The sequence below is a fragment of the Polyodon spathula genome, chromosome 7, assembly GCF_017654505.1.
Source record: "Polyodon spathula isolate WHYD16114869_AA chromosome 7, ASM1765450v1, whole genome shotgun sequence".
NCBI classification, from domain to species: Eukaryota; Metazoa; Chordata; class Actinopteri; order Acipenseriformes; family Polyodontidae; genus Polyodon; species Polyodon spathula.
Window position 1 is genome coordinate 16,609,345 of NC_054540.1, and position 21,164 is coordinate 16,630,508.

General features: G+C 37.9%; 1 protein-coding gene across 1 annotated transcript; it reads right to left on the bottom strand.

The window, feature by feature from the left end:
• Positions 1–88: 88 nt before the first annotated feature.
• Positions 89–15,712, bottom strand: itih5 (inter-alpha-trypsin inhibitor heavy chain 5). The gene is made up of 14 exons (XM_041254729.1): positions 15,454–15,712; positions 15,237–15,272; positions 14,501–14,664; positions 14,260–14,370; positions 12,810–13,069; positions 12,203–12,372; positions 11,256–11,372; positions 8,891–9,062; positions 7,583–7,892; positions 4,906–5,459; positions 3,573–3,623; positions 2,504–2,620; positions 1,856–2,233; positions 89–983 (listed from the first exon to the last, which is right to left on the bottom strand). The coding sequence occupies exons 1-14, from the start codon at positions 15,592–15,594 to the stop codon at positions 679–681; spliced, it is 2,886 nt and encodes a 961-aa protein (XP_041110663.1). The 5' UTR covers positions 15,595–15,712; the 3' UTR covers positions 89–678.
• Positions 15,713–21,164: the final 5,452 nt, after the last annotated feature.

Consider the following 21,164-nt stretch of genomic DNA (forward strand, 5'->3'; position numbering starts at 1 on the left):
CTGCATTCTAAAATAGAGACATCAATTTATTACGTTTTCAGAGTCGGACGAAAAGGAAACACCAATGATTTTCATATACAAAAAAAAAAAAGTTATAAAAATGGTTTATTATAGGCAATTAATTTGTATAGGTCATCATCCAGTATATACAGACTTGTTTACAGTGCAACACTTTGATCCCATATACCATCTTCCATTCAAACATTAGTGGCATTTCTTGATCCTATTTTGAATCAAGCAAAATAAAACTGGTATAAGATTTTGGATTGATCTATGAAAAAAAATATATAGTTTTTATTTGACAGTGCAAACCATATCTGGAAAATAGTACTGTACAAAATGTGTTACCCTAGTTATCCTTGTTTACATGGTACATTTCATGAACTGGTCATTGTAGCACTGTAGTTGCTAGTAAGCTGCTCTTCCTTTATTAAGCTGTGAAGAACTTGAGACTTTCTGCAATAGAGATAAATAAATTAGTAAAAAGACGACTGCACAATGCATTAGATAAAGCAACATTTAGTTCCCCTTTAAGTATTTCAAGACATGCCTTTCAAGCAGAGCACCTAGTAGAATTGATTAATATCAACAGTAATAACCAGCAGCTCTTAAAGAGTTCCTGTATCCGTTGTCTCAGGGTTTTTACGCTGACATGCAGATGATGCACTAGGCAAGCGATTAAAGTTCATTGGACGTGTCTGATCCGGTTGCGGTGTCAAAGAGGTGTGAGACAACGTAGTCCTGATACACCCCATCGATGAGCTTGGCTGCGTTGTTTTTCACAAACCAGCAGTCCACATGGTGTCTGCCACTGTGTATCTTTCTCTGCTTCTTCACTGCAGGCACCACCCTGTCTTTTACCTTCAGGGCTGTGCTGGGACTCTGGGGCTCCTGGTTTAATTTAGTCCCATTCAGCAGGCTTTCCTGTATGGTCATATTTACAGGCATCTCAGTGACGCTGACTTCCTTATACAGGAACTGGCCTGAAAGTAAATTGAAAGGATTAGTATTCATATTTTTATAACACTTTTTTTCATTTTAAAAGTTGGCATCCTAATAACAGTGTCAATTGCTGTCGTTTCAGTAACCTTTTCAAAAAATGGTACCCCTGTGAAATGTTCTGTATGACAAAATAAGTATACCCTTTTTCATGGTAAAAGCTACTAAAAACGTGTATAACAGGAACCCATTCAGAGAAACTAAAGTTCAGAGTAGTCTCATGTCTCAACAGTGTTTTCCTGGGATTTTTTTTTTTTTTTTTTTTTTTTAACTAACATCACAATTGAAGCCTGTTCTGTAAATGGTACTCTAGTGCACAGGGATGCGAGTTACAAAACTGAACTGGCCCAAACTGTCACATGATCAACCCAGTCCAGTGGTCTTCAAAGCTGTGCCCGTGAGACCATAGTGTTGTGCGCTCGACTGAAGCTGACATAATCTGGAATACTGCAATACTGATGTATTCGGACTGTGCCATTTAATAAATCTATATTTTAATGTCTTTTTCACTTTAAGTTGGAGTAAATAACGTTGTTGGTTAAATGTCAAAAGGGAAACATGGTCATGCCCTGGAAAATTGTATGATAGACGTGTAGAAGTGTGAATACATCAAGCTGAAATGACCTAGCACTGAGCATGAGCCAATGCAGCACTGTGCAGTTCTTTTGCTAGGAGGAGACTGATCTCTACCGACTACATTGCATTGTTGGAATTTGGCCAGAGGACCAAGCATAAAACACCATAAAATTAGCACACTTTAATACCGAAAATGCACACTTGACAATGTCATATATATGGGAGATTATTTTTAGTCTTCCTGTTTGCTTTTAGGTATGGAATTCAAAATACGACTTACCTAAGAGTCCATGTGAATCACTGGACAAGCCTTTGCTGCTGGAGATGTAAAATCCCAGGTGGTCTCTTTGGTATGGAGCTGGATTCTTATAGTGATGGACTAGGACTATGAAAGTGATGGATCCCTGCACTGTTACAGTAATGTTGGATTTCCCTACGATTGACACTGTCAAGCCATCCCTCTCCACAGCTGATGACTTATCACATGGAAGGACCATCCTGTCCTTACTGTCCAAGATGACTTTGCGAGGGGTGATTTCAATGTATGACCGTTGTGGCTTGCTGACCATGATTGTGATTGTGCTGAAGTAAGTCCGCTGTTTTTTGTGACTGTTGACAGGTGCTGGAGCTCCAATCAATTTCCCATTTACCGTGACGCCTTCAAAAATAGATACAAATATAAAAGAATACGCAGAGGAAACTATAGGGTAGTGAAGAAAACTCTTACAGTATGCAAAGTTAAATTATTTAATTAAAAGAAACCAACTATGCTTGAATTCCAATTCCTTCTATTTTTAGCTAAAATGTTTTAATGTTGTGTGTTGGTCTGTCTAGAATTTTAAACTAGACAAATGAGCACAAAACGGGTACAAGTTAGGTTTCAGATAATAATGGCATTTAAACTTGCTTTTTTTATTACAATGCTTACCAGAGTTTTTATTATCTGATACAAGCCGGAGAACATCTCCTGGCTCTCCATTGATGTTAAAACATACTGCCATCTTGCTTAAGGGGAAATCAACAACAAAGTGAGGGTCTCCGTCAGCTGAAGGATGAGGACAATTAACCAGTCAATTACAGGTTATAAATGCATTGCTACAAAGTACACTGGATCTCCTGGTACTGGGAAGGAAAGTCTTTAAAATATACATTGCCTAAGAGGTGCCTTATAATTAAAAAAAAAAAAAAAACCCTGTTTCCAAGTAAAGTGTCAGGCGAATGTATTCATATGTATATGTATAATTATGAATTGAAGTCCAGCTAACATTTGGAAATGGAATGGGTGTCAAATATTATCAAAGCTTTGGATAGGGATAAATCGCTACCAAACAACTTTACGAATTCAAGTTATTGTGCTTTTCCTTTTCGCATTGTAAAGCTATTGTGTTTTTCCATGGGACCCTCATTTAAAGTCTGCTATTTAATGAAATGCTTTTTGAGTAGCGGATTGAACCAGAGTTCATTGCCCTTGTGCACACGTATTCCTTTAACCAAGAATTCTACTAACATACTTTTCTGCAAAGGCTATCATGAAAAAGTCTATTGTCATCACATACCTGTATAATATGCACACATAAACATGAATGTGGAACGTAAACACAGACTGACAGGCATCTACATCCCCTGAACTTGTTCTAATGCATTTAAAACATGTTCCTCACATTTTGGTTGTGGATCTCTAGATAGTAAAATGCAAAAATGTGCTTACAGGCACCACTAGTATATCCACCACCAGGGATATACCATACATTTTCAGTGGAGATAGTAAAACCTCCAGTAAAGGACTAAATTACAAGGTATTCAGTGTTTTGAGTTACACAGAACAGCACATATGACGTACACAAGAGTTTAAAGTATTTCCCTTCAAAGTCCTAAACTGAAGGAGACTAATGGCCTGAATAAAAGCACAAAAACACAGATGACACTTTTCTGAAGGAAGCAGTGAGTTCAAGCCTCCTGAATAACACCTGACAAAGGATACCGTATCTGAATCTTACCTGATGTTTTTGAAAAAATTATTTTCTTTTCAGGCTTCTTCATAGAAACATCTAGGGATTAGAAAAAAACAATATATCGTAGCAGGGGTTTATAAGAGCACAGAGAAGGAGGAAGAGATCTCCGGGTAACGTAACAATAGGTTACCCTGTTACAGCCAAAGTACCCGTGACTCTACCACCTCAGATCATGGTGTATATAATTATTAATAATTAATTTATATAATATATATATTATATATATATATATAGATATATATATATATATATATATATAATATATATATTAAATATTTTAATAATGTAGTTAATTATTAATATGTATATAACAATAATAAAACTAGCGTCAATTAATAATTGCAAAGATGTTTAAAGTTTAGCAGACTGTTTTTGTGTTGTGATAATTTTTTGTTTTTGTTTTTATTATATTTTGGTTGAAGAGGAAATTTAACTATTTGTGTTTGATGTGTTGACTTGAGTGTTGCATTTTGTAGGTTTTGTGAATACATTTGAAATGTATACTTCATTTTGCAATTGCAAGTAAGTTATCATGGCACTGCATTCTCATTTAGGAATATGTTGTAAGGATGGTTATTTTAAAGATGACATCATTATACAAAAACAGCCTGACCAGCTTATCCTGCAGTCATTTATAATACCAACATGCAAACCTCTCAATGCTTTATTTGCATCTGCCAGTGGAACTGTCGAACAAATCAATCTCTTAACCACAATAAAAACGAGCTGGGCTTGTCTGCATTTTAGAGCTTTTAACCTAATCTCACAGACAGAGTCTGTAATGGCAGTGTATCACACAACACTGCCCGTTACAGGAACTCAATCTGAGGTCGTATTCAGACTGCTTTCACTTCCATCAGCAGGGAAGAATTCATCGTGACACTGTTTGACCTGATATGAAATCTTATCACAAAAATGTACTGTGACATAAACAAAGACAGACTATATCACTGCATCATTTTCATATGGATATTTGTTTGTAATATCACTTCCTCCATGACAGGGGCCAGAATAGGACAACATCTTAACAGTCTGTATTCCAAAGTCACACTGCAAGTTCAAACTACATTGATATCATTAGAAACCAACTAGAAACACAAGGGACTGATTTCCCTTTTTTAACTCAATCCCAGTGACAGATGTAAAAACAAGTGATCCCTGATACACATGATGATGATGATGGTGTCATCATTTCTTTTTTGTAATAATAATAATAATAATAATAATAAGAAGAAGAAGAAGAAGAAGAAGAAGAAGAAGAAGAAGAAGAAGAAGAAGAATGATGATGATGTTCTGTATACGTGTATCATTGTTTTACCTGGTTGTTTTGTGTTCCTGTGTAAACTCTGTGGTTTCCCTCTGTGCTCTTCATCCGACAAATCAGCATCATCATCTCTGGGCTTGTCCATTTGTATGCCAGGCTGCTCTATCACCATTGAGGTAACAGGTGTAACAAAGTTGTATGTCAGGGAGAGATTCTTAGCCTGGTCTGAAAGGGTTTCCCGCTCCCTGCTGGACTCACTCTTGAGCCGAGACTGAAGAAGCTCCTTAACACTTAGGTATCCCCACAGCCTTTCAATGTAATCCTTTCCTGCAGTTGTATTCACCAAGCTGTTAATGTTTTTCTCTACTTCTTTGGCTTTCTCTTGTAGCGGTACGTTCGTCTCCAGCACGATACTTTTATCACTGTTGCTGGCTTTCACCTTGACATGTAAAGAGTCTGTGCTCTGATCTGACAGTTTGCCTGCGATCACAATTTCTGAGCCGTTAAAATAATTGGTAAAGAGTTTCTGGGTTACATATTCCACAGTGTCTCCTGTGTAATCGATATGGATGTCCGACAGGAGTGGAGTACCGATTTCATCATAAAACCTGTAGCATAATGAAGTTGCATTAATCTTTCTGGTTGAATAACCAATTGTCTTTACACAGGTGCTTAGATCTAACACTAACTTATTTCACATGCTGAGAAGATATCAACTTCTTTTTTTTCTTTTTTTTGCTCACAGAAAAAAATCTTTTCAGCATGGAGAATCCGCTTAAATGAATGGCAGTGAATGAATGATGATGACAGCTATTGCAATTGCTGATGATTTATGACTGTGAAGGGCGCTCAGGGCCTGAGTGAAATATATATTTGGCTGGAGGTCTCGTCCGCGGGTGCCCAATGGTTACCTGTGCGATGCCGGCTGGAAATACACGAACAGATACATGCATCCCAGTGCCGCAGATAGGATGTGGCTATGAGCCACCTCTCCCCAAAAGACGAGACCGCCAAACCATGAATGGAGAATAATATATAACTAGAGTTGCTAGCAACTATAAAGGCTTCCAAGAAAACATGGTTCAATCATCACAAATAATCGCTAATCCAGCTTGCTACGTTTCCTATAATTAGTTAAAGGGCTACTTAAATTGTAACATGTACAGATCTTATGCTGAAGTTTCAGTGCACTAATCTGTGTTAGATACAGCTGAGGAGCTATAGGCAAATTTGTGGGTTTTGAACCTCAGCAGAGGTCAAAGGTCACGGGTAATGACATTTTTTTTTTATAGAGGACATATGACTTCCTATATGTGTTCCATGTGAACCATGACTCTATCTTTGATCCCTGAGGTGCAAGGAGCCAGATTTTAACTTAACCTTTTGGAGAGGTGAATATTACTTTATTATGGGCCGCACAACTGTGCCAACATTGAAGAGCATACGTGCAACACTGTTGTTGTTATGGGTCATAAAAGTCATTTTTCAATTATCAATATGCATCCACGTATTTTAATGAAAAAGCGGGGATTTTACAAAACTTAGAAAGGACCTTGTCATGAGCAAACGTGACAATTTTGGTGCCAATCAACATTGCGGTTTCAGACAAGAAGATCTTTGAATATTTGGCGCAAATCCAACAAGGCGGGCAAACCAACCATCCAATCGATTTTGTTTCAACGTTTTCTTTTTACGCCATTCGTGCGCTATATGATGACATTGTCAGATTTCCATCTTAAGTCATTTTTGTCGACAAGGGTTTAGAAAATTGTCCAATATTTTCACGAGATCTAGCCTAGTGGCCAAACTGTGAACTTTTTCCACTCGGGGATGCCAGTCTGTTTGTCCACACACAGGCACCTACTTAAGTATGCGTTTTCATGACTATGTGACAAACTTTTGGTGGAAAAATAATAATAATAATAACAATAATAGTAATAATAATAATAATAATAATAATAATAATAATAATAATAATAATAATAATAATAATAATAAACACAACAATAACAGCTTCCACAGCTTGGAAGCCTAATTAACGCACCCCACAATTGCAAGATAAAATTGGCTGGAGGCCTCGTCCATGGGTGCCCGACGGCTACCTGTGCGAGGCCGGCTGGAAATACATGAACAGTTACGTGCATCCCACTGCCGCAGATAAGAAGTGGCTGTAGCCACCTCTCCACGAAATGATGAGGCCGCCAAACCATGAATGAATAATGAAAAATATTTAACGCTCTCCACAGTGGCACTCTGCCACCTAACCCCCAAATATTGAATTTAATGAAAATCAGCAGCTGACACATGGCCCATCCCCCAGAACATGACTGCACCGAGGGAGAGAGCCCAGCCTCTCAACCAGACCACGAACCCTGCAGAACTACTAAATACGAACCGCTCAACACTCAGGTAAGGAAAAAAACCCTACTCATTTATTATTTTTTTAGGGGGAAACCTCAGGAAATCCGTGGTTGAGGGCAGCCCTTCCTCCAGGCTCTAAGCGGTCAACTCCCGTTTCAGCCTCCCAACACTTGACTGAGAGGCCGAAACAAAAAGAAGCGACAAGAATGAATAGTACACAGAGCTTTTATGCGCTTGCTGATGATGTATTGGTTATGGGCGGATTCTCCTTCCAGAAAAGCAACCGTGTTTACAATTATATTTCAGCCTTTTTATTAGCTTTTTGATATTTCAGGTTAGGAAGCTACAGCTGCCTGAATAAGACACAAACCCTTTAAGCATTGTTCTGGCGTCCGCATCTTCGTAGATCCTCCGCATCATGCCACAGTTTTCCAGTGCCATGCGTTCCAGCAGCTTGTAGTCGACGTCATTGCCGATTCCAATGCTGAAGAGGCAGGACTGCTCCTGGACCGCTTCCTTGGTGTTGTTCAGGATGTTGGAGGACTGGGTCTCTCCCACTGTGGGCCGCCCGTCAGTCAAGAAAATGATCAGGGAGACGCTCCCCTGAGTCCTTCTGTGACTGGCCTTGTAGTCACTTAGTAACGTGGCTCCTGTTTGGATGCCTCCATTTATATTAGTGCCTAGAAACACAAGAGGATAACCTTTCACGTGTAATAAATACAGAACTGAGCGATTTTATCCTTTGTTAAAATAAAAAGGAGGCCCAGCTGATGAAAGACAAACAAAATGGAAACAGGTCATAGGTGTGACATAAACACACGCACACACACACACGCACGCACACAGACACACAACACACACACTATTTTAACTGTTTGGTTTGCAACACATTTTCCCCACCTGTTCCCACAATGTGTTCAATTTATATAACTGTATTAAATAAACTACAGTATTTTATCTTGATCCCATACTGCATTACAAAGGTAAACTGGCTATAATTTTGCCTTGGACCCAACTCTGCTGCATTGATAAAAGTATCTTACAACAAATCCCCAACACCCCAACAAATGTATTGTTCTACAAACCAACTGAAATAAGTTAGAACAACTCCACACACCTTTAGGAAATTAATTGTAACGTTTAGGCTCTGGAGGAGAAGTCTTACGCCAATGGTAAAGCTGTGATAACCTCAAATGCCTCAATAGCACAACATTCTCTTTTTGTTTTCGCTCCGGTTAAGACCATGCCACGAGAATTTCCTTTTCTGTGTTCCACTTAATAGGGCTCTACAGGAGCATTCCACTGATAAACAATTCTGTCAGATAGGATTATTTTATTTGTAACCCACGGAGAGAGAGTGGGAATTGGGAGCTAAGTACTTCCATCAAACTTATAATATTGTGGAAGGATAAAAGGGCTTCACCACAGACTGGAAAACAAGAAGATACTCTAGGTCTTGAAGATACTTATGAGAATGTTCTTATGCTAATGAAAAGTAAGAACACTTAAATCCTTGGTTAATACACACTATGCCCTGTATGAAAAATAAATATTTATCTGCTTATGTAATCTCAACCTGATTAAAAGGCTTACATGTTCTTTAACCTTTTACCAAGCTCAATGCATCTTCTGGTAACTATGGAGACAGTTCAGCTTAAGCAGTGAACACATTCTCTACCTCCGGTGGGGCTGAGGAGGTAGATGAATTTCTTGGCATCCCGGATGTTATCTGGGGTAACAGGTACCAGCTTTCCCTGCTGCCAGACTTTGATGCGGTTCGAAAAGCTGACGATGTTGAAGTGATCCTGAGGTCGGAGGTCCTTGAGAATGGTGAAGAGGGCTTCTTTAGTCTACAGGAAACCACAGCTTAAAGTTAAAACTCGGGCACGTATTTTTAATGTACTGTATCAAATTGGTCAGCCTTTTAAATAGTGCTTGTTTTTTTTTGGGGGGGGGGGGGGGGGGGGGTTGTGCTTGGGGTCGTGTCCACCCCCCCCCCCCCCCCCCCCCCCCCCCCACATCCTTCCACTTTCGGTTTTAAGGACCGAGTTGACGTTGTTAAAGTCTCATTCGATAAGAATGGTTTAAGTTTCCTTCCTGTTCCTCGTGTTATCCTTACATTGGACAAACAGGTAGGAATCAACTTCGAACAATTCTTTATAATTCGGACAAATGCAAAGGTCCGACTTGTTTCAGGCTCCTTGTTGATAAAACATACTTATTTGTCACAGTCCATGATCAACTAGTAAAAAAAATTTTTTTATTATCAAAGGAATACTAATTGGAAATTTACCTTTACAAGTTATATGTTTTCAACCTGTAGAAATAACATGTTAATCTTTATATGACATTTTGTTATTTGTCTGAACGCAAAAATAGCACTTGTAACGAATCCCAAGCTTATGGTTCTACACTTTGTTGTTTTACCCTAGAATGTGCCAGTTTATCAAATATTTCAAAATTGCAGTAATCATGTGTTTCTGTAACATCTGTTTGAATCTCAGTTTCCAGTAAACACTTCCAAGTGTATTAAGCTCTTTTTTGAGCAGTCTTTCGGTAGGAAGGCAAGGTCAGGATTTGCAATTCTGTTTCCACATTTACTTAAAATTCACCAATCTGTTCCAGTGAATGGCTTTCTCCTTTATATTGGACCTGTTTGTATTACATAGCTTTTCCAAGTGTAGTTTTCATGCTTAATGTCATTATTGTTAAGTTTTTTTCCACCCTCCCAGGGATATGGTGAAAAGCTTTATGTATGACAGCAGTAACCCAATGCTTGCTTGCCACTGCTTATTAGGACTCCCTTGTTTAACAGCCATGCCCTACTATGCTACAAAGTCCCATACATGCTGGGAACAACATGCCAACTGTTTCTTTTGGATTTGAAAAGGAGCAGAAACCCTGGAAAACAAAACTCTTTTTAACAGCAAGTTGGCTATCAGAAATTCGTTTTTGTAATGGGTCAGCTGTTTACTGGCTGTCGGAAATCTATGACAGACAATGTGTTTCTTTTTGCTCTGAGATTCCTATTGAATTTTCTCATTCGAGCATGTGAGGTACCACAGCCAGAGCATTTGATGCGAAAGAAGTCATATTATTGTAATTGTGCCCCAGCTGGTGTGTGAGCTGCATTTTACTTTCAAGCTCTCTAAGTAATGTGAAAAAACATTCTTTACAAAGAATTTGCTAGCAATGTATTACAAGAAAGCAGCAAGAGCTAATTCTTGTGAAACGACAATAAGATATAGTTAGAGGAAATTGGGGGGGGAGGTTTCGTGGGCACTTTGATCTCGGCTGTTAGGTAATTAACTGCATGTATTGTTTTGCTCTCAAGTGGTTTATGTGTGCGTGCATTATGTTTTATTTAGATTATGTTTTATTTATATCATTATCTAAACTAACCACATAATTATCTCTGCAGGTGAACAGGGGGTACGGGAAATTGGCAGGATTTATACCTTTGTACAGTGGCTAAGATGCTCACTGTAGGGGTCCCTGAGTGGTTCATCCAGTTAAAGCGCTGCCGCTGGGAGCGCAGGAGGAATCACACAGCTTGGATGGCGCCAGTTCACATCCAGGCTGTGCAAAGAGGCCGAACTTTGCTGGGGACCCCGAGGGGGGCGTCACATTGATGCTGACGCTCCTGGGGTGGGGTATGGGAAACCGGCAGGGATTCCTTCTCCTCATCGCGCAACAATGAACCCTACTGGCCAAACACTGAGCACATTCAGAGTGGATAAAAGGTAGGGCTGGTCTCCAGGATCGGTAGCTCACCCACCTCTGCTCTGGAATGCTCTGGGTAAGTGATTCTGGCTTTAAGCTTGTGAGATCGGAGGACGCTCACACGCCCTCAGAATGTCTGTGCTGTGTGGGGACTCGCTGCGGTGAGCAGAAAAACATAACTGGACATTCCAAATTGGGGGAAAATAAATACAAATAATAATTGGTCACGCTAAAATAAAAAAATAAATAAAAAGATGCTCACTTTCACATAAGTATTAGCACACTTCTGAAAACCCACAAACTTGAAAGATCAGACTCACCTGTCTGATTTTAGTTCCGACCATGGAAGCACTGGTGTCTATCACAAAAACAACATTCTTGGGAACAGCAGGCAGGTCTTTTGGTGCAAAGTAGTGCACAAAGTACCCATTTAAAACCTAAAAGAAATGCTAGGAATGTAGTTTATACTGCTTACAAAAGACCTTTTTATCAACAGAATTGTGTGAACCAAAGAAAACATTAACACTTGACTGAGAGGCCGAAACATTTCATGTCAACTACAAATCATAAAAACATTGATTTGTGTTTCAGCTGTCTCAGAATAAATTTAATTTATATTTTACTTCACTATTTCTGCACATACATTTCATACAGAATTTGAATATTAGATTATGGGATTAAGAACAGTTTAATTTGCGAGGTTGCTTGGCAACATTACAATCCTTAACCATCTGGGTAAGCCCTTCAGAAAAATTAGTATTTTGCAGATAATCTGCTTTGTACATGGTAGCTGCATAGGCTTTTATTTTTAAGCATTATTTAACTGCACACTAAATTGCTAGTGTGCATTTACAATGGGTCCTTGGACCACCTTTCAAACAATTAAGGCATTAGTACAAGACAACACACAACACAGAGAAAAATCATTAATAAAATAAAAAGCAGTCTCAGCTTGAAATGCAGACTTTATTTGAGCTGGGCTGCTACTTCTTGATGTCCACTCAGGGCAAGGCAGAGACCATAAAACCTAAACTTGAATCCAGAAGGGGAATTAACCCACTGTGCTTCCTTAGGCTTCATTTTCTTTAGGACCAAATAAGGCCACTCAGAATCATTCTGTTGTGAAGATTGAAATGTTGCAGAAAAGTTTAGGTTTGATTGACAAATTAGTCAGATATATACACCCTTAATATTTTCTTTATTTTCTTTCACTAAAAGTTATGTCAAGAGTAATGGACATTAGGCAAGGCTTCAATAAAGAGTTTACCTGAATATCTCCTATCCCCAGCTCTCTTTCCACATCATATCGAACGACAAAGTCTCCAAGTATGCCATTCCGTGCTATTCTTGCTTGCTGCATGATGCTGGGGCTGAAGGTTACTTTGCATGTGGTCTTGGCCCGGTTGACAACAGTAGATAGAGGAGCTTCTGGTATACCTGTAAATAAAGAAAGAACACGATGAGAAAACATGTGGTGTACAACACAATTGGTGGCTGGACAAATTGGATACTGAGCCAAAGCAACTTATCTGAAACTGATCAAAAGAAATGTAAGGAGACTGCTAATGTGGCCACCAAAGAGGTCAATTACTGCAACCTTGTAGAGAAATTTGAACTTTTGACCTTCTACACCTACCAGGTGGACCAGCTCTCTCGCCTTCATTAAGAGAATTGTATTAACCTTTTACAGTTCTCCTCGTGACCTTAAACTGCTGGGAATGTACTGGTCCAAACTACAGAGAAACAGACATAAAACTAACATTACACAGGATTAGGATTTCCATAAAATAGATGTCCTGCACTGCGGCCAACTGTATTGAACTTATACATGTACACCCATCAATAGGTACCATAAATAAGGGATTTCTTCTTACTGTTAGGATTAGCTGTATTTACACTGCTGGATGTCCTCCCGTTCCTCAACGGAGGGGTTTCAAGAAAGGTTATCTCAGAATGCTCCACGATGTTCACCTCCACTGACAGCTTGCTGACCAGTTGCTGGGGGCGAACACTGGTCACATGTTCATATTTTCCCAGACGCCTCTGCAATAACTCCTCGTAGGCCAGTAGGAAGGTTGCTTTGTTCTTTCCAGGAATGCTGGCAGCAATCCGAAATGTTTCCATCTCACTTTCTCTGCATGTGAAAAAAACACATTCTTAAAGATTCTAAAGGCTTTGAAAGATTTAATTTTTTTTTTTTTCAAAGCACATTTCATGTATCTCAAAGGATATACACTCAAGCCAACAGTATTAAAATAAAATGGCATCTCTGTACAGGGTTGAAGGGGGCATTTTATCTCTGCTTCAACTTTCAGACACAAGACAATAAATTCAAAGCCTGATGCTTTTTAATCTGCACCCTGTCCTTTGGAAATCTCTTTACAGACCTGGAATATAATGTGTAATCTCTATACCCCTTCTTGCAACTCTATGCAACCAAAAATGAATTAATATTGGTTCCAGGGATGGAAATAAGACTCACATTTACTAGCAGTTTTATCCATTCTGTATTTTAGCCACACATTAGCCACAGTGTGCAGATGACACACTCAGTTTTGCTACTTAAACACTCAGTAAAACCTAGAATGCCTCAAAATGTATAACAAACTGAACCAAACCACCAAGCTCAAAGTTTCAATGCAAACAACTGTACAAACTGATTGATAGTATACCTAGGTAAAAGCACAGTAAAAGTAATTTGAAGGTACACAGACATGGTAAAGCACAGCGTAACAGTGTAAGCACGTGAAAAGCATGGTCAACTACAAAATTACCATGCAAGCACATCATGGTAAACTTTTATAAGTGAGCAGTGTATTATACAACACTGTCCGTCATTGTTAGCCATGATAATGTTATTTCCATACCATTTGGACATGTCCTTTGGAAGCATAGGGCACCATAAGATACTTTAGGTCTATAAAGTTCGACCAGGTTGCTTACTTTTAACTGTGTCTAGAATCAAACCAGAAACCTAGAGCTAAAACTATTCACATTTCTTCCCTTGTATTCCAGTGTCAGAGTTCTTCTACTGATCTCCAATCATCCACTATTTCCTGTATAACAATCTAACACTTGTAGATGTACATGCAGAAATAGCACTTTGACTGTTCAGAAGGCACAATACTAAAGCTAGTTTCCTTTGAGTTTTGCATTAGCAAGCTTAAACATCTTCCTACTTCCTAAATATCTTCCCATTCTTGAGCATCTTAATTTTTTTGTACTGGGTAATTTTACAAAAACAACCAATACCTGTTTTTTTATCATTGGTAAGAAAAGAAAACCGATTTCCACTAAACTCAAATAAAAGTATTTGGTTCTCACATATTGCCTGCACTGGCTCCATTTCCTGGTTTCTTAGCCTCTTTCTTATTGCCCTCAGGCTTTTTCTCCTTCTCCCTCACCTCACTGGGATAGACTCGTCCACCAATGATCCTGAAATATCAGAAAGAATGAAGTTAGTATTTCAACACATGAATGTAGACACCCTTTTAAGTCTTCAAATTGCACTTGGAGGAAAGAACTTGGTAAATCTGTCCCATTGTGGCTCCTGTATAGTACTCACATTGTAAAGTTTGAGATGTAGGCTGCTGCTGGGATTTGGATCTGAAAAACACCTTCCTTGGCAGCAGAGACTCTGTTGATCATGGTGCAGGAAACAGCAGTGAATGCATATCGAGAAATAATGGTGGTTTTCACTTTGAAATCTATTATGTGAGGCTTGCTTTCCTATAAGAATAAAATAACACATTTAAGACAGTGGTACATTACAGATTTCATTGTATGTGTTGATTCTTGCATAACATGCAAATGGTGAATTTCAGTCTGGATTAAACTTTGACAACATTAAGACAGCCAACTAGTTCAAATAACTACAATGGACTTACTAAATAAATAAATAAATAAATAAATAAATAAATAAAAAACTGCACCAATCATATAGAAACCTACATGAAAAGAGAATAATATTAGAAAGCTCAGGCTTGGTATTGTTATTTGTAGACATATCAATCTGTAGTTAATTATGTATTAATTGTTTTGGTTTAAAGCTCAAAGACGACTGTATTTTGTAACATGCAGTAACAAGTATGATTTTAAAAAAGACATGATACAGTATATCAGACATTATATTCAATTTACTGTAACATTGCCAAACAGAAAGAAAAAAAATACATTTCACTGCTGCAACGTAGTTACCGCACACAATACAAACGCACGATACCTCAAGTCAGTAAAATGACCTTGAATGAGTAAACATCACTGCAATTCAGCCAGGTGTTCTATTATTTTCTGCTACTTACCAATTTGTTAACTTGCCGTGGAACTCGGTGTCCAAACTTTTATAACACAAAAAACGAGACACAATATTACTTCATGTAAACAAACACAAGTTGGTCATGCTAAGCTTCACACACTTCCCCAAGATGCAAATATCAATTAATGCAGGTATTAGAAAAAAACAAAACAAAACAAACAAACAAAAAAAAAAAAAAAAAAAAAAAAAAAACATAAACTCACAGAATCTCGTTCCAGGTCGCTGAAAAGCTCATCAATATTATCATCAAATTCTTGATTCGCATACTCTTCACCCATGACTGAGGCGTGCAAACAGAATAATAAAATAACGGTAATCATCGTGTGGACAAAAAACATGAACATATATTTAATAAAGAAAAACAAAATATCGATAAAGAGATCGAAAAAGCAGGCATGTGAATGATTTGACAGGAGTCGTGGTGTATGATTGTAAAGTGAAATAAGTCCCAGAGTAAAGGAGTCTTCCAAGTGTCCGCCCACTACACGCATAGTTTAAGTGCTGGGTATAAAACTTAGAGAAGTACAGGCTACTTGCGACATCGAATTAACCATTCACACCCCGTGTACCTCAATAGATAACCAATGGTATGAAGTATGGTAAGTTTGGATAAGTGTGAATTGCTTATGGGATCACTTTATCACGTTCAGAAGTGATTTTTATATTATTTTTTAGAAACTTAATGATACCCGTTTACACAGTGGCGTTTATTAAGTGGTGTTACCCCCTTCCTTATAGATGTGGATGTTTCTGTACCCCTTTCCATGTCAACGTTAGCCTATACTATTGTTCCTAAATAAATGACCTTCGTGTTATTTGATAATGCTAGTGGTGGGCTGTCATGGTGAAAACATAATACGAGTAGCAATGGAGAGTAACTAAAAGCATTTTGAAAGCATGCTGAAGCACAGTCAGCTATGTTGAACCATGTTAAGTGCATACTATGGGCATGAAAAGTACACTGCAAAATTACCGTGCAAATACATCAGGATAAGCTTTTTTTTTTTTTGGTTAGGGGTTTTATCTGCACCTGTACATTAATTTTTTGTTGGCAACAAAGACTCACAGACTGTCATGTAAAGAGTATACACGATTCACCCTTAAGTACAAGTGGATACTGTGGCGAACCTCTTTTGAAGCATAGCGCCAGGCTCCCTTGCAAGTGCAAATATCGCGTTTATGTCTTCATGTTAAGATTGCTTCAACACCAACCAACTCTGACCTCTACCCCCGTGCACGCTACACTCTCCTCTGCCGCCTTCGGCCTTGCTCTCCAGGCTGCTGGCTTACATGTGCATGTCGGGGTACCAGCATCCTACTGCTCACACTAATATGGCAAACCTGGGTTCTCGCAAGCAGGGGCTTCTCAGAGGCTAGGGTCAGACGCGAACCCGGGACCTCCTGCTTTAAAGAATTGCACCGATACCGCTGTACAAAACAGCAGGGCCGGATTAAGAACTCACGGGTCCCCGGGCACAGACTAGATAAATCGACCTTTTGTTGAGCAGCTTCGAATACAGTTAAGAGGCTGTTGCATTTCTACCGCTTTTTCTTTTGCCTGTAGTTTCTCAACATTACCAGCTCCACGGGCCGTCTTGCTTCTCGTCGTTTTTGTCAGCCACTTCACAGCTGTCTTGTAGGGGCTTGTCTTTTTTTTTTTTGTAAAAACAAGCTGAACTTTGGATTTTGTTGTACTAAAGCTGCTTCGCCTAAACCTTTTTCTTTTTTTTCTTCTTTCCATTTATCGCCCCACTTGAGTAGCGACAGTTGGTAGCCAAATCTATGATTTATTAATTAACCTATCTGCAGCACTTAAGATACGAAAGTACACAGTGGTAGTACATTACTGCCATAGTAGTACCAGTAGTACCACTGGCAAACTCAGACCACAACATGGTCTCATTTGAAGTGTTTTTTAAAACCCCAAAAGCAAAGACTAAAGCTAAGGTTTACAATTTTAGAAAAGCAAACTATGAAGGTATGAAACAGAGACTAACAGAAGTAAATTGGAGTAAAATAGAGAAAACACCCACAGAAAAAGGATGGTTGTTCTTCAAAAATGTAGTACTAGAGGCGCAAAACAATTACATCCCTAAAGTAGACAAATCTAAATGTAAAACTAAATTGCCAAAATGGCTTAATAGATCAGTTTAAAAAAAAAAATCAGCAAAAAAAGGCACTTTACAGAGCATTAAAAAGGGACCAAAAAGAAAGTACACAGAAAGAGTACACGGAACTGCAAACGCAAGTCAAAAAGGAAGTTAGAAAGGCCAAGAGAGAAATAGAAATAAACATTGCTAAAACCAATTCCAAAATGTTTTTCCAATATTACAACAGCAAGAGAACATTCAAGAGGAGGTTAAATGTTTAAAAGATACAAATGGCAAAATCGTAGATGAAGAAAAAAAAAATATTAAATGATTACTTTTTACAAGTTTTTACAAAGGAAGATACGGACAACATGCCCCACATGTCATCCAGTTCCTATCCAGTTTTAAATAACTTTAGCATAACCGAGGCAGAAGTGTTAAAGGGACTAGGAGCTCTTAAAATAAACAAATCCCCTGGGCCGGATGAGATCCTCCCAATAGTACTCAAAGAAATGAAAGAAGTTATTTACAAACCGCTAACCAAGATCATGCAGCAGTCTCTTGACACAGGGGTGGTACCGACAGACTGGAAAATTGCAAACGTAATACCGATCCACAAAAAGGGAAACAAAACTGAACGAGGTAACTACAGACCAGTAAGCCTGACTTCTATTATATGCAAACTTATGGAAACTATAATAAGATCCAAAATGGAAAATTACCTATATGATAACAGGGTCCTGGGAGACAGTCAGCATGGTTTTAGGAAAGGGAGATCGTGTCTAACTAACTTGCTTGATTTTTTTGAGGATGCAACATCGATAATGGATAATTGCAAAGCATATGACATGGTTTATTTAGATTTCCAGAAAGCTTTTGACAAAGTCCCGCACAAAAGATTAATTCTCAAACTGAACGCAGTTGGGATTCAAGGAAACACATGTACATGGATTAGGGAGTGGTTAACATGTAGAAAACAGAAAGTACTGATTAGAGGAAAAACCTCAAAATGGAGTGTGGTAACCAGTGGTGTACCACAGGGATCAGTATTAGGTCCTCTGCTATTCCTAATCTACATTAATGATTTAGATTCTGGTATAGTAAGCAAACTTGTTAAATTTGCAGACGACACAAAAGTAGGAGGAGTGGCAAACACTGTTGCAGCAGCAAAGGTAATTCAAAATGATCTAGACAAGATTCAGAACTGGGCAGACACATGGCAAATGACATTTAATAGAGAAAAGTGTAAGGTACTGCACGCAGGAAATAAAAATGTACAATATAAATATCATATGGGAGATACTGAAATTGGAGAAGGAATCTATGAAAAAGACCTAGGAGTTTTTGTTGACTCAGAAAAGTCTTCATCTAGACAATGTGGGGAAGCTATAAAAAAGGCTAACAAGATGCTCGGATACATTGTGAAAAGTGTTGAATTTAAATCAAGGGAAGTAATGTTAAAACTGTACAATGCACTAGTAAGACCTCATCTTGAATATTGTGTACAGTTCTGGTCACCTCGCTATAAAAAAGATATTGCTGCTCTAGAAAGAGTGCAAAGAAGAGCGACCAAAATTATTCTGGGCTTAAAAGGCATGTCATATGCAGACAGGCTAAAAGAATTGAATCTGTTCAGTCTTGAACAAAGAAGACTACGTGGCGACCTAATTCAAGCATTCAAAATTCTAAAAGGTACTGACAATGTTGACCCAAGGGACTTTTTTGACCTGAAAAAAGAAACAAGGACCAGGGGTCACAAATGGAGGTTAGACAAAGGGGCATTCAGAACAGAAAATAGGAGGCACTTTTTTACACAGAGAAGTGTGAGGGTCTGGAATCAACTCCCCAGTAATGTTGTTGAAGCTGACACCCGGGATCCTTCAAGAAGCTGCTTGATGAGATTCTGGGATCAATAAGCTACTAACAACCAAACGAGCAAGATGGGCCGAATGGCTTCCTCTCGTTTGTAAACTTTCTTATGTTCTTATGTTCTTATTAATTTACATAGCTCCACTAAAAACAGGCAGGTCGTGTATCAAAAACACTTGAGTGATTTTTAAACAAAAATTGTGAACAGTATTTACTAGTCTTACAGTGATATACACGTGATACATATGCATTCTAAGGCGCTGTAAATAAAACAAAGATGATGAAATATCATGATGTAAGATCACAATTATGGGGACCCTAGTTTCCTGGGGTCCCTGGGCCTGGGCCCGGGCCCTTTAGGCCCGCCCCTTAATACGACCCTTCCTGGCAGGAGCAAATATCGAGCTTACGTCTTCATGTTAGATTGCGTCACCCACCAGCCCTGACCCCTACCCCTGTGCAATTATGTGACTGTGTTAACCTTCTCCCTAACTCTAAATACCTCTACACATTCTGGTAGCAAACACACAGCACCAACCCAAGTAGAAGACAATATTACAACAAATGTCGGCCACTGTTTCATGCACATAGTGGCGCCTAGTGGTGGTCATTAATATTGCAGTTGGTTAAACACAGGAAACATACTGTATATTGGTACACTGGATTGATTGGACACTTCATATTAAAACGTTTAACATTTAACAGAAAATACTTTTCTACAACATTTACTTTAAAATGAGAAAACAATTAAAACCTTTATCTTATTTAAATCATTCACTAAGAAGCTTATCCCAGGACAGCTGATGCACAATTCTATACTGGACCACACCAATCAATCAATCAATCTTTATTTTATATAGTGCATTTCATAATGGACCACCATCACAAAGTGCTTTACAATAAAAAAGCATAATACATTAAATTCAGTGAAAAACAATGCATAATACATTAAATACAGTGAAAAACAATACATAATACATTAAATACAAGGATGCTAGGATGCGAAAAGAATTCTAAACTCTACTGGAATCAATTCTTTCAATACCCTTATACAAGTTTACCACACTATTTTTGCACAGTAGTTTTTGCAGTTTAACATGCTTTTCCTAAGGTTATACTATGCATATACCATAATTTAAACTGGTTTGCAATGTTTATTAATATGCTTTACAGAGGCTCTGATTCTGTAGAACAAATTAAATCTATGCTTAAAACACAGTTGTTTTCCTTGGCTTTTGGTAATTAACTGCTTTTTAGTTTAACTTATAATGGATGTTTCACATGTAGTTATACATATTATAATGGATTTTATGTGAACAATCTTTTAAAAGTTAGAAAAATGTTGCATTTTTTTAAAATTTAAAGTTTTAATATATATATATATATATATATATATATATATATATATATATATATATATATATATATATATATATATATATATATATATACACACACACATATCTGATGTTATTAACAATGTAATTTACCATACCTCGCTATTCTTTGCAATGTTTTTATAAGGGTACCGTTATTTTGAACTGTTAACTATTTTCAGGATTAGAGTAAGAATTACAATTTGGGAATTTGGATCTTATATCATAGATATCCTGTACTTATCCTTATCCTTATACTGTACAAGTACATTTTAGCATGTTACTGATGCTAAAATGACCTAATATCGTACTCCCAAGAAATGAAAGCAAAACATTTTTCATTTTCAGCAGAATATAAGTTTTTTTTTTTTAAATAAATAAAAGTTAATGTAGATAGCTGAAAACAAGACAGCTCATAGAAGTGAAGCAACCTTATACAATTATCAAATTTGCTTGCACACACCAGAAGCCATTCATAGTTGCACAACCTCTGTCCAAATTTCAAAGTTTTAAGAATGTGACCCAGAACAAATATTGGCTATAGTCTAAAGCAAACTGTTCTTCAGTCCTTAGGGCAAC

Bases quoted from the DNA above. Each gene is read 5' to 3' on its own strand.
- itih5 (XM_041254729.1), bottom strand. From the start codon at position 15,594: ATGTTCATGTTTTTTGTCCACACGATGATTACCGTTATTTTATTATTC. The intron at 14,665-15,236 runs GTAAGTAGCAGA...TTATTCTTATAG, and splicing joins CACGGCAAGTTAACAAATTG to GAAAGCAAGCCTCACATAAT. The intron at 2,621-3,572 runs GTAAGATTCAGA...CTCATCCTTCAG, and splicing joins AATTTTTTCAAAAACATCAG to CTGACGGAGACCCTCACTTT.